This window comes from Bombus huntii, chromosome 3 (assembly GCF_024542735.1).
Source record: "Bombus huntii isolate Logan2020A chromosome 3, iyBomHunt1.1, whole genome shotgun sequence".
NCBI lineage: Eukaryota > Metazoa > Arthropoda > Insecta > Hymenoptera > Apidae > Bombus > Bombus huntii.
In genome coordinates, this window is record NC_066240.1 from 9,637,199 (window position 1) to 9,654,719 (window position 17,521).

The 17,521-nt window shown below is 37.2% G+C and overlaps 1 protein-coding gene across 6 annotated transcripts in view; it reads left to right on the forward strand.

The window, feature by feature from the left end:
* The window catches only part of LOC126863720 (small conductance calcium-activated potassium channel protein), a 235,982-nt gene extending 219,140 nt beyond the window's left edge, over nucleotides 1-16,842 (forward strand). For all 6 annotated transcript variants that reach the window (XM_050614155.1, XM_050614156.1, XM_050614157.1 and 3 more), the window contains 5 exons: nucleotides 1,415-1,550; nucleotides 5,034-5,144; nucleotides 7,697-7,824; nucleotides 7,934-8,003; nucleotides 8,821-16,842. In XM_050614155.1, the coding sequence (XP_050470112.1) occupies nucleotides 1,415-1,550; nucleotides 5,034-5,144; nucleotides 7,697-7,824; nucleotides 7,934-8,003; nucleotides 8,821-9,405 (1,030 nt within the window). In that variant the 3' untranslated portion in view covers nucleotides 9,406-16,842. The remainder of the gene's footprint in view (nucleotides 1-1,414; nucleotides 1,551-5,033; nucleotides 5,145-7,696; nucleotides 7,825-7,933; nucleotides 8,004-8,820) is intronic.
* The last annotated feature ends 679 nt before the right edge of the window (nucleotides 16,843-17,521 follow it).

Below are 17,521 nucleotides of genomic sequence, written 5' to 3' on the forward strand. Positions count from 1 at the left end.
GTGTACGCATTTTAACAAACGAGATTGAAAGCGGCGGTGTTATTATCATAACAGGCGCCGTTAATCTTTCGGGACTTTTTGTTCTCGAGCAGCAATTTAACTCGAGTAAATGCATTTGTAATTCGTTTTTTAATTCAGCCTCTTGTCATGCAAATCACAAGCGTATGCATCGCCTGGATGCGGTTTAACGGTTTCGAAAATCGAGCCTAAGCAATTAACTGGTTAGAAGGGTCGCGGAATAATGGTGGTATTGTAAGGATATGCTCGTTAATGTTGCGCGTAGTTTTGAGAAGTATGAGGAAGAGCGTCATGAAAAGAAAGTAAGAGTAGATAGGGATACATAGCATTGGAAAAGTTCTTATCGATATACGTTCATATCACACAGGCTCATGAAAGTATAGTGGAAATATAATATATAGGGGAAGAAAGGTAAAGAAAAGTACGAACTTTTCCTTGAACAGCTTTAAAGAATAATTTTAGTGTCAGACTTGTTTGAACGTTGTCAGTATTGTCTTTGCGTCACATATAGTTTCTGCATTGAACTATGGTCTCTCGACTATAGATATTTATACAACTTCATATTTTTATGAAAATTTTATAAAAAGATACTTACTTGTTTATTTCGGTACACGTAAATTTTCTATAAATGTGTAACATCCGCTGTCTAACAATAATTACTTGTTGTACCTAATGAAGCTTTATAATATTATAATATATTTTAATTATATCTTTATAATATAATATTATTACATATAAAGAAACAATATTTTTTATGCAATATAATTAAAATATAGAAAGAAAATGTACGATAAAAATATACAATAAAGTGTAACACATCATGCGACTAGGAGAACGGTAGTAGCGTAAGTGAAAGTAGAGTAAGACCATGCGTGGTCAGACTTGTTTTACCGACTCTCAAGATTTTAATAAACGACGATCTTCCATAACGTTTCCTCTTCCTATATTATATTCTTAGCTATCTCAGATTAGCTAAAACTTCAAATATCTTTAAACAATTTTATACAATACTTTTAAGGCACCAACTTATTAATATATTTTTTGCTATTAAATTTGCACTGGAAAACTGTATTATTCCATCGGAAGTGTCTTTGTATTAAGCAATTTATATTAAGCTGAAATTTCATTGTTAAATAACTGCACTGACGCGTCAATGACAATAAACGTGTTAAGGAAAAGAAAAATTCCAACTTATACGATATAATTTAAAACTATTTTTTGGCACTGAAATCAGAATCAGTAGTGTGCAGTTATCTCTTAACGAAATCTCGCCGTAATTGCGAATGAAATAAAGTATTTAACGAAACATTTAATCGTCGAATGATACGATTATTTATCGGAGCCTAATTTAAACGTCGACTAATATTTTATCATATTTTTCGTTTTACGGCGGCAGGTTTCACGACGAGGAGCACGCGAATCTCCTTAATGCTATGTGGCTCATTGCTATCACGTTTCTGAGCGTCGGTTTCGGTGACATCGTGCCCAACACGTACTGCGGTCGAGGTATAGCCGTTTCTACTGGAATAATGGTAAGGCCAAGATCCAAAGTTTAATATAGAAATTCTCGCGAGATTTGCATGCACCTACCGCATTTCTCTAGGGATAGCATGTTAACTAAAATCTTTCATAGATTTTGATAGTAAATATTAGACTGAAACCATAGTTGTATTACAATATGGAAATTCTCGCAAGATTTACACATCTATCGCATTACTTTGAGGACAGCACATTGAAAGAGAAATGCTATTGATCGTGTCATAATATTCTATTATATTGTACTATACGTAAAAATGATGCCTATAAAGAATAAAATCAATGCTGTTCGTTTTATCCGTAATACTTTAATTAAAACACTTGTCTTGTCAAAAATAAGCAAGTGTCTGAATATTTTTCGCATTTTTAAATGCATCAAAAACATTTATTACGTATATTTAATATTAAAATTACTGAGACAATCAAAATAAGCGACTCGTTATATTTCATAGGAATTTTATAAATTTACGATAGTATATTTGCTCGCTTCTCTCTTTGCATTGCACATTTTTCATTTTGATTCCTATAAATTTATGCTTTAATCGTTGGCAGTTCGTGAAACGTAGATTCAAATCTCTTTCGTACAATTATAACAAGAAGATAAATATTTGATAGAAATTTCAACATGTTTCGACAGTACAAAGGGAAAGCAAGTGCTATCGATCGCAGCATCGCGCCAAGTGCAGTTACGATGCATTCGAAGCGACACTTTGTGACGATAAACGCGACAGCGTGTTCCAATCTCTCCATTGGGAATGCGCCTGGTTCCTTATTGTTACTGCTCACTGTGACTGATGCTAATTCACGGATTTGGGATCACTCGTAGCTGCGAATCGTTAACCAATTTAATAGTCATGGCCAATTCTCCCTTTTCACTTAACAAACGTGTTCAAATTCTGGATGGTCCAATAATATTCACGTGTATCGCCTTGATCCTCATTTGATTGTATATCGGATGATACTCATAAACTAATCGAGCTCGAAGATAACTTTATGGTTTAGATAAATTTATAGGAAGCGGTTACTCTTCATTGTTAGAATAATAAATACCTCGATTTCACTTTATATTTTAACATTTTACTTTTTAGTATACTATATAATTCTTTTTTTATGTATCGCTAAATTGTTGCAATGTACTCATAACAGGTGTTAATTCCTAGTATTTAGAACAAAGTAAAAATCTATGATTTATTAAAATTTTTTCTCACGAGCAAGTGAAATTTTAATCACAAATGAACAAACTTCTATTTTCGAACGAGGACATCCTTTTTGTACAGTGGCGAGCGTATAAATGGGGAAGTGCTTACTCGTAAATTCAACCAATTATATTACACCAAATTTTATTTCCATTTTTTTCTTTTTTTATAATATAGGATTCAAAAATACAGTATGCACTTTGAATACAAAAGAACTTTCAAATCTTTATTTCTAGTAATAATTATTAGACTGTGGATGTTTATACATTTAAGGGAAATATTCAAAGTTTAATAGTCATTATAATGTTTCATCATTTCCTTATGATATAAGTCTCCACAAACATTTGTAACTCGAATAACAGCGAACTAAATTAAAAAAGCTTAATTTAATATAAAAATTGTCCCTACTTACGACATACTTGAAAGTTCTTCAAAGAATGTTGTTTACGATCTTCGGTAAAGGTTTCCGCTTAAATAAAAAATTCATAACACGACACTCGAGAAGAATCAACTACTAAATTTTAAAAGAATTATCCTCTACATTGTGATATGGCTAATTCGTGGTCCGGATTCTAGCAGCGAATTAGATTTATACCATGTTCGCGTCCCTCTTGTGTCCAGAAAAACAGATTATACGTATAATGGAATCAAATAAGGGGTATTGCTACCGCAAAGTGAATATAATTCCACCGACACAGAATGGAGAAGATTACACCTTTAATCGGGACAAAATACCATGTGTTCGTGGTCAGAATTCCTTATTAGTCACGTGGTAACTTCATCAACGAGGGGACAAGAACTTTTATCAACAGACAGAAATCTGAAAACTTTCGAATGATTTTATATAAACGAATAAATCTGAAAATATAGAATGAAATCTTTTCGTGTGATGTTGTACGATTTCGAGAAAATCGAGTTTCAAAATTTATCGAATAGATACATATTATGGAACTTGGTTAATTCCGAAGTGGGCAGATATGAATAATTAACATGTATGTGAAAGTGAAGTGAAAATGTAGAATAAAATTACATTTTGGAAATTTACGAAATATACGTGCACCAGTTCTTCACTAAACATGTTTAAATTCTTTTTTTTTTCCTTTAACAGGGCTTTAAATGGAAAAGTTTCATTTTTTACTTTTTACGTATTTTCGCATACAGTATCGAACAAATTTTCAATGTCGACTTTCTCGAAAACAAAGCGTCATATGAGAACATTTGATTCTGTATTTTCGACTTAGCTTTTCACGTAAAATCCCCTTGTCAATTGTGCCATGGTTTTGCCCAGAACCCTCTGTATAGGGTAACTTCAAACGTGAAACACGCGACAACCGATGAACCATGAAATTTTATCCACTTACAGAAAAGTAGAGTTTCTACCCTGAGAAAGTTCCTTTGGCCGAAGAATCAATCAATTTGGAAAGTTTTTATTCGATAAAAATCCATCGACGGCTACATCGTATTGCTGTTAGTTAGCAAACAGTCGTAAACGGGCAATAATCGAGGAAAAGACTATGAAATTCGTTTTACTTTGAGTCCTTTACTCACTCGATAAAATTTCGTAGAGAAAACAACGTCAAGACGAAGTAATTTCCTGAGAGAAGTCTTTTACGTAGAAAACATGGCGGCCTCGCAAAATTGCCCCTGTACAAGGAACGAAAGGACGAAATTATATTTTTCGATGTTACGGAAAAAGAAAAATTACGAATACTTTCCTCGAAAATACACGAATTGCGAATTACGTTAGCGCATTAACGATGGAGCAGACCAATTCAAATGAAATTAATCGAAACAGATACATAACAATGTATAATGTAAATATAAAATACAAGTAGTTTAAATATTAATACGCATCTGAATATTTTTAAATAAATAATGTAGAAATATATTAGTCAAATCTTCTGTAATTTCCTGTAATCAAAGTTTTGTTTACTCACATACAAGCTGCAAATATCTATGCAATTTATGGAAAATTAAAAGCTGTAGAAACGTAAAACATAATACTCATTATAATTGTTAATTTTTAATATACTTAATCATTTAATATTTACACGCGTGTGGTAAAAATGCTTCAGCGCTAAAGTATTAAAAAATATAATCCTTTGTAACATTAATAAGACAAACGTTGCATACATGCAGTGCACTGTGCATTTACAGACAATTTCTTCCAATGATGATGACTAAGAAGTTTTTGTTCAATTAACTCATATCTGGCTGAATTGCTAGTTTCGTAATTAAACATAGTGTGAATAGTTTCACAGGTACGTTTGACGGTGTTTTTAGGGCGCCGGATGTACGGCCTTGCTGGTGGCGGTTGTTTCCCGAAAGCTGGAACTCACCAGGGCGGAGAAGCACGTTCATAACTTTATGATGGATACGCAATTAACGAAAAGGGTAAGACGCACCTGTTCGTACATCTCGCGGAGATTGTTCTTGTCTGTAACTATATATATATATATGTCTGGATAATTTTTGTGACATTAAACAACATGTTTCATGCACATTTTCGAAATCCACAGTATTTGTATCGTTTGTGAGGAATGCTTAATGAAATTCGTTTTATTTGAATTTTACTAAACGATACGAGTGAAGAGATCGCTTTGCAAAATAATCGACTATTTTAATACTTTGTATCTATTTTAGTTTCAATATTTTATGTTTCTTTGTTAGCGAATTGTAATGTAAAATAATCTATAAAAGTTTTAATAAAAGAATGGCAAATATAGATAGAGACTTCGCGTAAAAAACTTTGAGATTCATTTAACCTTTGGTTTACGACGACATTTTCATTTCCTGCAAATTCGATTCGTTGAAAATTCCCCTGATTATGTTCATATTTAACGCTTGTACATCGAACTCTACTTTACGAACTCGTTTTTAGTGTTTTCAAATGTCGTTGTTTATTAATCCGTGTATATTTCACAACGATATCCTCCACATAAATACGTATCTTATGATCACCTATTTATCTCGTTCTTAGAGAAAACAATACTTTTAACGAAAACTGCTCTTTTCCGCCAATTTCTTCAATCGTAAACATTTCTCAAAAATACACGTCAGGTAGATACCCATCTTTAAACATTCAATTTCTACTTTACGATCCAAAAACCACTAAACTCGAGCAACTCGCATATCAGAGTTTCGATATCTCCGTGATATGTATACCGATGTTGACGTACGAGAATCTTTCGCAACAAGAGAAGCGCCGCTCGTGTTTCCAGGCCGGATGCGAACCAACCAGACCATCTAATGTGTCATTGTCATTTCTACCCGTTCTTGATGGTTCGAGTGTCGCTATCGATCGTCCAGCCTGGAACAAGAGAATCGCATCTTAAAAGGCAAGAACTGCATCGACCTTCTGTCATCCACCGAAGGGGAAGACATGAAAAATGAGGGGAAGAAAAATGGCAAGCTAGGAACCAGACCTCTCTCGATAGTAACCTGAAAAATCGATTCATTTCTCTGCGAAGATCGAGGACGTTTCGTTCCATCTTCGCAATTTCAATCGATGAACCTTCGATATTTTCGAGTCTCAAGGGAACTTCAAGGCCCTTGATAAGCCAATTAATGAATCAGAGTATATTTCAAGCTACTTATGAAGTATTCAGTCTCGTCGCAGCCGACAAGCGGCATATGAACGGCAGCCATCTCGTTTCTGCCTCTCGATCGAAGTCACAACCAATGAATTAATTAATAGTTGGTGATATGTATAAACCACGGAAATATCAAGGAGCAACAGCGATAGCGGTTACGTCATAAGTCAGGGAAAGTTCGTGACGTATCTTCTGAAGGCAAATCGAATGTTTAAAGTATTCTGTAAGTGTTATAGCGCGGTTATAAAATTAGCGGCGGCTTAAGTTTACGGCTTTCAAATGTCGAAACATGTAAATGAAGACATTTTTGAAGAAGTAAAGATCTTGTGTTCCTTTCAAGACTGCCCGATGTTAATTCATTGGCAGAAACGTTTCTTCCTGTCTTTCAAAAGTATACACCTTAATCTACATACGTCGGTGATAGAGATGAGAACTTGTTTCTATTGTTTTCGACATAATTTCGTCCTAGATCTATCATCCATCGAGATAAACATCATCTCGATCGCTTCTCAGCAATGATCGAATGTATTTGAAATCACAGCGTTCCAACTTGGTTCATCAATACCCTCACATATTTAACTTTTATCCAATTAACCACGAACGAGGAAAGCTGCTAGGAAGAAGTATTATATCATACTTTGTAAAATAGTTCTGTTTGTAATTTTTACAAATGAAATTTTTACGCGTGAAATGTGATTGATGTTACGTAGTTTGTTTGTTGAGGAATTGTAGTTTGATTTGGGTTCTGTGGATGGTAATGATTCGTTTAGAGTCAGAACGAGATATAAATGCAGAATGTATAAATGATTAAAAGAAAAGAAAAAGAAGACAGAGGTTATCTTAAATCGATAAAATCGATTATTGTAGCATGTTTAGTTCCTACTACAAACATTTGGTATATTGGCGTGCAAAGGAAGTTATAACGTGCCCAAGAGTGTTGTCTCGAAATCTATTTACCTTTCATCCTTAATTTCACTAAAATCAAACATTAAAACTTATTTATTTAACTTCCTTATTTACTTAAAAACCAAGAGGAGTATATTTTCTTTAAATGATTCCTCCCCATTTGTTCGAAAATTTATCGATACTGCAAATACGATTTCGCTAAAATCAAACATCACGACGACAAAATAACGCAATAACTTCATTTATGTAAAAATCAAGAAAAGAATATTTGTTTGAAAAACGATTCCAATCGTATTTCGCTTGTTTCGTTTATTTTATTTATCTCGTATTTTATTCGACCAATATTTCGACTGTAATTCCATCAGAATCGAACATCAGGGGAATAAAAATAAACAGGCAAGGGATCCGTTAGTTAAACGCGGAATAACGAGATCCGTTCTCTTTCAGTTGAAAAACGCCGCGGCGAACGTGTTGCGCGAGACGTGGCTAATTTACAAGCACACTCGGTTGGTGAAGCGTGTCAATCCGGGACGTGTTCGAACACATCAGCGGAAATTCCTGCTGGCTATATACGCGTAAGTCGATGTACAAACACGTGACTAATTTGGCTTTGATTGGCATTGTACAATTCTGCTAGAACGAGAAGCGATTAACATTTCTCATCCACAATATCGAACGTTTCAGACTCAGGAAAGTGAAAATGGATCAGCGAAAATTAATGGACAATGCCAACACCATCACGGATATGGCCAAGGTACCAGCACGCAAGTAACATGGAATCCAACTAAATTTTCTTGGTCATCGCTATGACGATGAATCGTATCGCGTTGATCGATCAGAGCTTCTGTGTCTGCGAACAAGCTCTTCGTTTGGCGACCTATACTCTCCAACGTGATGAAAAAAATATTGTCTCCCGGTAACTCGTAACAACGCTGTCCGTTCGAGTCTGTTGTTCGTTAATCTTCATTCATGAAAGTTTTCAATTGTTCGACACGCCGCGACTCTCATTGTACCACTGCTGATCCACTATGGTCGATGGCCATGATTGTGATTGCTCGAGGTCGTTGAACTGAAGAGCCAATATCTTATTTCTGAATCAAAGTTTGCGTATAATTATATTTCTAAACTATTTCACGTCTAAGACATGTTTCATGGTTTCAAGATGCTTTCAAAGCAGCAGTACGTTGGATAGAAAAGCAGAATTGTCCGAGGATATTAAACATTCGCTACTTATATTGTTGGGTTTATACTAATTACGATTTAAGGCCAGTAACTTAAGTTTATCGATTCTTTAAATGAAAAGGGGTGTTGTACTGGCGTGAAATTTCACCCATAATAGCATGATAACATAATCTTTCTTCACGATAGTTTTTAAGGATTAAATTTTAACAAATGAATCGTTCTCGTATGAGCTGTTCAGAAGCCAAATTGATTATCTCCATAAATGGAAAAATAAAGAAAAGTGACACGAAATTGACAAACTTGCAATAGATGGAATTGATCGATTTGGCTTCCGAGAAGTTCATATATGATAAATCCAAACTAACTGGATTTAACGATTTTCGAAATAGACGCAGAACACAGTGTACGAGATTGTGTCACACATGAGCACGCGTCAGGACGGACTTGAAGAACGTCTAGTAAACGTGACGGACCAGTTGGTCGCCCTAGAAGAGAAACTGAGCAGTCTGCAGTCCCAGCTGGATCTGCTGCCAGAGGAGTTGACCAGATGCTTGGCTCAGCATGCCGAGCGTATAGAGCAGAGGCGAAACTTCCTTCACCCGGATACCGCAGTCGCGATGGCGTCGACTGGAGGCGGTGGTAGCGGTATCCCAACCGGAAATAGCTTATCAATGGGCGTCTCCGTGTCCGCTCATCATCCTCTGGCCAATCTGTCAAACTCGCTGCCACACTCCAGGAGCGTCCCAAGCGCGCCCAGCACCACGTCCCTTCACCCTTGGCCGGCCAACTCGATCCTACCGCCAGTTTCGAGTCGTACGCCTCACCTGGTGCCTGAAACCGGAAGGCATCATAGTCTGGCACATTCCACGGTGGCCACGACCACGACCTCGCAGTCGGCCACCAGGTTCGCCTCGCAATCTGGAATGGGAGGACTGGGCAACAGTCAGGGGTCCGACACATCTCCACACAGCTGAGTCTCGTCTTTGCAGCCGCAGCACTCGTATTAAAATAGGACATGAACGTATGATTCCATGTCCTGAACGACGCTCGCGTATCATTGAGTCCTTTCCCTGCGGACCGATTCTCTAGTCTCGTTGTCTGTAAATCTACGTCTGTTCTGTCTGTTTGCTAAACTCTTTCGAGGATGGGAAGCTTCTCCAAGTCCATCTTCGAGTGTACTGTGAATTCGTTGACCAGTGTCCGCGAGCCTCACGAATAGTGGTGTAGGGTCGTGTTTGATTGATGAAAGTTTAACATCGGCTTGGCCGTGAGGCGATATCGATCGTGTCGATATTATGTGTATAAATGTTGTCTAGAATGTAATGTATTTAATTTATTAATTGGTAGGCAATTACCAAATCGGTTTACGTATAGCGAACGTTATGTTTAAGATATTCCTTCCTTCAAATTAAGTTTCGTGATTTTAACGGCATCCTTGAGAATTCAGAAGTATATCGATGCGAAGAAATCCTGTGGGCAACCTAAATAAGTGCTCCACTTCTTTGCAAACTACCTGAAGGAATTGATTTCAGATATACTTGGACGTCTCAGTATCTGCATCCGTCGTAGTGAATTCAAACATCCATTTCTTTTAATTTCGAGTCGAATCGATACACAAAGACAGTATCGAATTCGATATTTCTAACGAGCCAAATAACGAAACTTCGCGACCATCGCTGAATAAACCGACTCGCCTACTTTTATAGCCGCAGATAAAACGAAAGTCTTGCAGTAGCATCAACGACGGGTCCAATCCTCTTCCCGATTGACTGTGTTTTCTTACGTCAAATGATACCAAAAAAAAAAGAGATACTAGAGAAGGAAACCGTGCACGTAGGCGAACATACAACACACAACATATGTGTACAACAAGAGGGAAAATCGATCGAAAGTTTCGTGGTGGAGATCCAAAGAGGCGTGCGTGGACGAAAGGGAGGGACTCACGGACGCGAGCGTCCACTTCCAATTGCTGCGAGCTGCTCCCCTGCCCAACTTGCGTGCCTGAAAACTTTTTTCTTAATGTTTAAATATATATTCGACACACACGAACTCCATCTTATCTCTGTATACCTCGTGAATAAAAAAAGAAGAAGGGAAAGAGGAGAAAGAGAAAGAAGAAGAAAAAGGAACGTGGACAGGCACAAGGTGTGTTTAACGTTTTACGTGTAATGTGCGTGGAGAACGTCTCCCCTCGATGAGGACAAGGGTGGCTCTTAAGCTGGACGAGCGCACAGCGAACGTCACATGTTAGAAAGAAAAGTTTCAAACTCGTTTACTAGGGAAATATATATCGTTTTAAGGAAGGGAATATATACGACATTGTGTTCGTTTCGTGAATTTTTGTTTCACTTGAGATCGCGTGCAAGAAGGTGAAAAGATAGCGTACAGTATTTTACGAATATTTTAAACGATATACGCGTAAATAGGTTTCCAATTAACAGTTTCTTAGTCGTTTCGATTCGAAATAACGAAACGCCTGACACATATACTACTTGTCTGACTATCTTCTCCTCTTTGCGAGCTGATCCTTACGTTTTCTGTCAGTGGACGAAGAAAATGGAAAACGTAGAATTCTTCTTCGAGCTGTGATTAACGTTACGTCGAAAGCTTATTAAGTACAATCACGTGGTGACGTATCTTGCGTGAATCATAGCTTATATACATAAATACCAAACTTCGAAATTGTATTATATCTTCCGAGAGAAACAACTTGGAAGAAATATCTAAAAAATTTATAATGAACCGATTTATTTAAAGAAGAAAAGAACAAACTAAAATTTTGTTACGGTTGGCCATTTACCCCCTCCAATATTTTTACCTCTTCCCAATTTTATGTTATCGATAATGAGTAAATTATACCATCTCGTGATTGTACCTCCGTAATATACCTTCCAAAAGACAACCGAACACGAACAGAGGGAAAGAAAATTGGGTCAATCGAGTGAGCGGTGGTTAATCGAGGACAAAGTATATTATCAACGCACTTCCATGTCGAATCACGCTGGACGAGCTTGAAGGGCCACCGAAGAAGCCACGAAGCAAATGTCCGAAACTGATGGAAGGAGAACGCAAAGTGATCTTATCCGCTTTAACGTCCGTAGGTTACATAGGATATTATATTGTTAGTGTATACAAAGTGTATGTACATGGCGCATGGGTACAAAGGCTACGTTTCCACCGAAGGGGGAAATTTTTTTTATAAACGGTCTACGCACGCCGGTCTACGCGTGTGTGCACGATGGTCCACCGTAAATATTGATTTTATCGAAAATTGTTACCGACGAAAATGCTGCAGTTCAAAGGGGATGCACCGTGTAACTTGTTTAATCGTCTCAAAGGGATTATTACACCGATTCACAAGGGCAAACAGTATATTTTCGGAAGAACGAGTTTATTTCTCGCGATAGAACATTGTAATAAATTTATTGGCGTGTTAAAAAAAGAAAATGTAACCTGAGATTTACCTTTGACCTATCTCCCTGCACCTTGACAATTTCTTTCGTGTATCCGAATCTTTTGGACATTTGGACGTTCGTGTGAAAGAAACTGCTTTCAGATGTGTTCAGAAATTCGAAGTAGCGAGATACTTCGAAGTATCCAAAAAGTGTTCCGTTAATTCTTCTCTGATGAAGGAAATGATGTTAGCATATTTCTCGTTAAGGCAGAAATATTTCCACGAAGAAGACGATAAAACCATGGCGACTAATTAAAAATGTTAAATAGTCGACTCTGAATCACGTGTTTATACATATTGAAATTTCTCACGAAATTATTTTGCACGATTTAAACGTCTTTTTAAGATTGTGTCTAGATTTTAAATTACGTAAGTAAATTCCTTTCCTGTAAAGTTTCAAGATGATTTTGAAATTATATCGTGAAACGTAGAACTTTTAACAACAAGTTGAAGGATCTCCTGTGAACTGTATTCTTTTCTTAACAATATTTAAAAAATAAATATTTATAAGATGGTGCAATTTTAATTGGACCAATCCGTGCACTCACATGAAACCGCCGCCAGAGATAAGTTTAATTGAACGAAATAGGACTAGACAAATAGAATGTAATCAATTCGCGAACGAAATCTACGAGACTGCGTGAAACGACACATAAAACAGGAAGTTGTAACACACCCCATAAAACCTCACTACATCCTCATAAATAGCAGAACTGTATAGGAACCCATTTGACAAGCAATTCATATACACAAAGAAATCCTCTGATTCTTCGTTCAAATAGTTCACATTTATAAAAGATTCAATCGATAACAATTCGTTTAATCGTTCATTGAGTAAGATTTCGTTTAAATAAATAGACTTCACGTAAACGAAGTTCCATTGTACCTTATCCACAAAGCACGCTTCCGTTTCCGAGAACATCATACTAACATTTTAATCAAAAGAATACATATGCTTTTTTTATTCCAGAAATGAATAAAGTCAAACAAATGCAATTGTTATTATCATATGCAATATTAATACGAAATTCGTATCGGGTGAAATTTCGTTCATTTCGAAAGGTGAATGAGAATTCTTTACTTAGCTTCCATTTCTTTAGTTGTATTCATAACGGTATGAATTCCATAAAAATCCACCATCTATACATAATTGTATAATCCACCATCACGTATAACACACAATCCTTTACACATCCAGGATATTCGATTAAATTACCACTTCCTGTTTGAGTGAGGATTTCAGTCAGTCCGGAAAGACAGACGCCCTTCCTCGCCGTGTATGCATTGTGTGCGACCGTGAAAACTGTTGCCGGTTCTGAGCGGAAGTTAACGCGGACACGGGTCGGTCGACCTTATCGCGGTTAATTCGTCGAGGGTGGCCGATGTTCCGGTCGCGTGACGTTCGATCGTTCCCGAGCAAGTCTGCGAATGCGATCACACCGATATCTCTCGATACGGAAACATACCGGACGCGTTACGTTGCCGCTGGCAATTCAAGTTAATTACTTTAATTGATACTAAACGTTGACGTTAACTACGTGATCGGGGGAAGGGAAAACGAGAGTACGTTAACGAGCTGCGTCGACGGAAGTAATCGTGTCACGCGACGCGACGATTAATTTCTTCGACGCGATCACGTATATATACATGTTATATACATACACATATATATACATATATATTATACACATACGCACGCACACGGACACACATACATGAAAAACAATATAACATACGAGGACATCGTTATACAATGAACGAATACACGAATAATATACATACAAAGAAAAACAGATACCTATTATTGATAACATATTATGATATTCGATGGATTGTTTCGTAATATATTATTAATTTTCGGCGCGGTAATGACGCGTTATTAAGTTGTCCATGCATTCGACGTGCAGAGATTCGTTCTATCCGACGTGATCAATCCCGATGTTGTTCAGACCTCAGTGAAACGAACATACAGCGACGACGTTATACACGTAGCGAGGATAAAGTGGAGAAAAACGAGGTGAGAGAGCGAAAGGAAAGAAGATAGTAACGATAAGATTGTACGATCAACACGCAGGGAAAAATTAGAGGAACTGCGAAGATCGAGATTTTTGGGGGCAGACGGGATGGAAAATCTCGAAGGAGAAGGAAACGACGAAGAAGAGATGCAAAGAGCGGATCGATTGGATGAAAGGGAAAAGGGTCACGTAGCTCTCTAGACAGTTACTTCAAGTTGAAGAAAAAAACGCGCACATATTCATTCACACATATATATACACTCGTGAAAGAACAAAAGCTAGTTCCTTAATCAACGATGGAAGAAAAGAAGGCTTATTCTCTGCCCTCAGAAATAGTCGAGCGTTCATTCCCGCGATAAATGTTGGGACCTGGTTTGTCTTGTCCGTCATTGTTTCATTTCGAAAGCGTTGTTTCGCGGCCACTACGAAACGCGAAACGGGACCAAAGAAAAAAAAGACACAATTGTCACAAAACGTTCTCATTCCCCTTCTATCTTCTATCCTCTTCTCTGGCTGCCTCCATTCAATCTCTCTCTGTCTCTCTAACTTCTACGATTCTCTCTTCTTAGACAATTCTCTGTTATCCATTATAAAAGTATACCCCTCTATCTGTCTCTTACCTCCATATCTCTCCCTTTCTCCTAATTCCGCGCCCCCCCCTCTCTCTCTCTCTTTCTTTCTCTATACTTCTCTGTCGCGGCTCAACGTACTGGACACGACAACTCCACACGATATTTTTATATAGATTTCTTAAAAGTGCATTATAGTGCCAGGAAGACCACGCCAAGTTAACAAAATAATAAAAAAAAAGTAAAATAAAAAAACACACACGTAACGTGCAGTCTCAATATTGATTCATTAGGCGATAGGAGATTGATTCTATAAGTATTATAATGTATAAATTACGGGCTCTCGTGTAGCTGAATGATCGTCGAAGTGATCAACGAAGCGGCGCATTGGTCATGAGGGACACGATCGAGGCGGCTTCATACAAAAAGAGAAAAAAGGGGAATGAAAATTGAAACCGTTAAAAAAATCAATGTATGCTTAATTATAGCGATTTATATCGCGATTTTACGAAGCACGGAAGTGATCAGAATTTTATTCGACCAAAACGTACACGCCAACCGTTTGTACGACGTTGAGAATTTTCGAGTGTTCCAGGCTGCGTCGTTCGCTAATAACCGAAAACAAGATTATCGACGAATAAAATTAGACTGACGAGCGCAACATCGTTGCTTTGAATCGTAAACTAGTCTCCCACGTAGACAGCGAGCAGCTAGTATCAAGGGAACTTGTCGTTTCCGGTCAACGATCGAGATAAGTTGAAGATTCCGCGTGAGATTTCCGCTGACGAAGGTGAGAAACATCGATGGAAAGATTTATGACTGGATCGTTTTGAAAGAAACGGTATTCTTTAAATGCAAAGTTAAACAACGGCAACGATCGTTTTTTAAAAGACAGCTGATAACAGAATAACAGGAAATACAAGAGAGGAAAATAAGCTACTTGTTGCTTCGTTCACATTGCAGACGTTGATATCGTTTCGAAAAATAAGTTGCGCCCTTTATCGACGAATAAAACAGTGAATATCGATTACAGAATCCTTCCACGATTTTATTTCAACGAGAAAATACTCTAAAAATCGACCTAACTTCCGAAATAATAACATCATCGAGTTAGCAGAAGGTTAATAAAAGGAGAACAGAGAGGAAAACGAAAGGAAAATTATGGAAATGAATTCCTTGCCAGAAGCATGTAAACATATCTTCACAGGAAAGGTTTGTTTTCGCAGGAGAATGAACGGAAATGGAGGGAAAAAGGGAATCGACTCAATGTGATAACCCGTGAAAAGGACCTTAACCGGCGATCTATATATATATATATATTGCCCGAGTGAAATTGTTTCATTGATAACTCTTCCTCACACGTTCATACACACAAATAATTATATCGCGTGTGCATATGGGACGAAGCGCCTTTGTCCACTCGAAATATTTTCGTTATTTTGAACAATGCTGACATAAATATTTCCAACGACTCTATCAAATAAGTACGCAAAGATTGAAAGAATCTAGTCTTTGTTTCGCTCTAAACGAACAAATTTTTAATCACTACCAAATATACTTTTTATTAAGGTTAATTACAGAGTAACTAATTAATTATATATTATAATTAATTATATAGAGTAATTAACGACTATTCGATCGTGTTGGTCAGAATAACAGAAATATTTTCAAAAGACAAAGCTCCTACCCCGTCGCAGATATGCCGAGATTGATTTGTATGTTTATACCTGTACATATGTGTATACTATATTATGTAATATACACGATATTATAGTATATAGTGTATATATATATATATATATATCGAAACATGTATTATGGCCTTTGTTTCAAGCAGAGTTTATATACGTATGTTTAAGGAAGCAAAGGAGGACGCTTTTGTGTTCAGGGGCACAAGTTCCGACATACACGCACTTACGATCGCCATACTTCTGCGCCCGTCGAGTGTTTCGTGAATGTTTAAATGTTGTACTTTACATGTGTACATATGTATTTTGTACGTTCGATGAGCTCGAGACTACTGGGCGCAAAGCGTGGACGAACACCCTGCTGTCGAAAATAAGGGTGGTCTCCCCTTGTTGCGCGACGCACGGCGGTGTACTATGTTGATGTTAATTCGTTCGAGGTCTAAATTTATGGTCGTCGATAGTGAGAATAATGCAAACGCTAGTCCCACAAACGGAATGTTATAAATATTAGATATTTCTATATATTAAATAATTATTTATATCTAATATAGAATATCTTCTTTAAAAAAAAAAAAAAAAAATTGTACCTAATCTCTTGCACCGAACGATATCTAAATAAAATTTTGTAGACTCCTCTTCGCAGAAGATTATCTAAAGAAGATAAATCTAATTCTTTTACGTTAAACTCCAATCTCAATTTCGATGTTTATTCGTATGAATGTAGATCTACTCTGTCAAAATTTTAGAATTCAAGAGGAAATTTTCAAATTCGTTGGATATGAATGAACAAACTTTCCAAGGTATGTAAACGTTTGTGTTATTCGAACCGATCGACGTAGCGCTTCGTTTTCTGTATTACCATAAAGATATAAAGATAAAGTATCCGATTCATGTCTAAGTGGATGCGATATGAGAAAAGAACAAGAACGCTGCATAAAAGCATCTTTTGTCCTTGTCTAATCAGGCATGCATAATGACGCTACTCGTTGATCGGTATTATAACTTACATGTTTACTGTACGAATGTGCATACGTTATTAGATAAGGACACGAGAGACCCTTATGCAGCGTTCACTTTCTACTCCTATATCGCTTTCTCAGCTCGCTCATGCACTCTGTTTTCATATCTCTATGCGTGTTACGGAACATGCGATTGTGTCAAGTTTAAAACGCTGCGCACCGTGTTACACAGCGGCACAATGAAGCGCGTTCTTGTGTTTCTCGAGAAGCATGAAAGCGACGTGCTACGCAATATGCACGGGGGCCGCGTAACTGCCGCCTTCATTCCATGAATCGTTCGTGCCACCGGTCGTCAGTGCTGTCAGTCATGAGAATGCGTCGTAATTCGAAAAAAAGAAGGTAGAA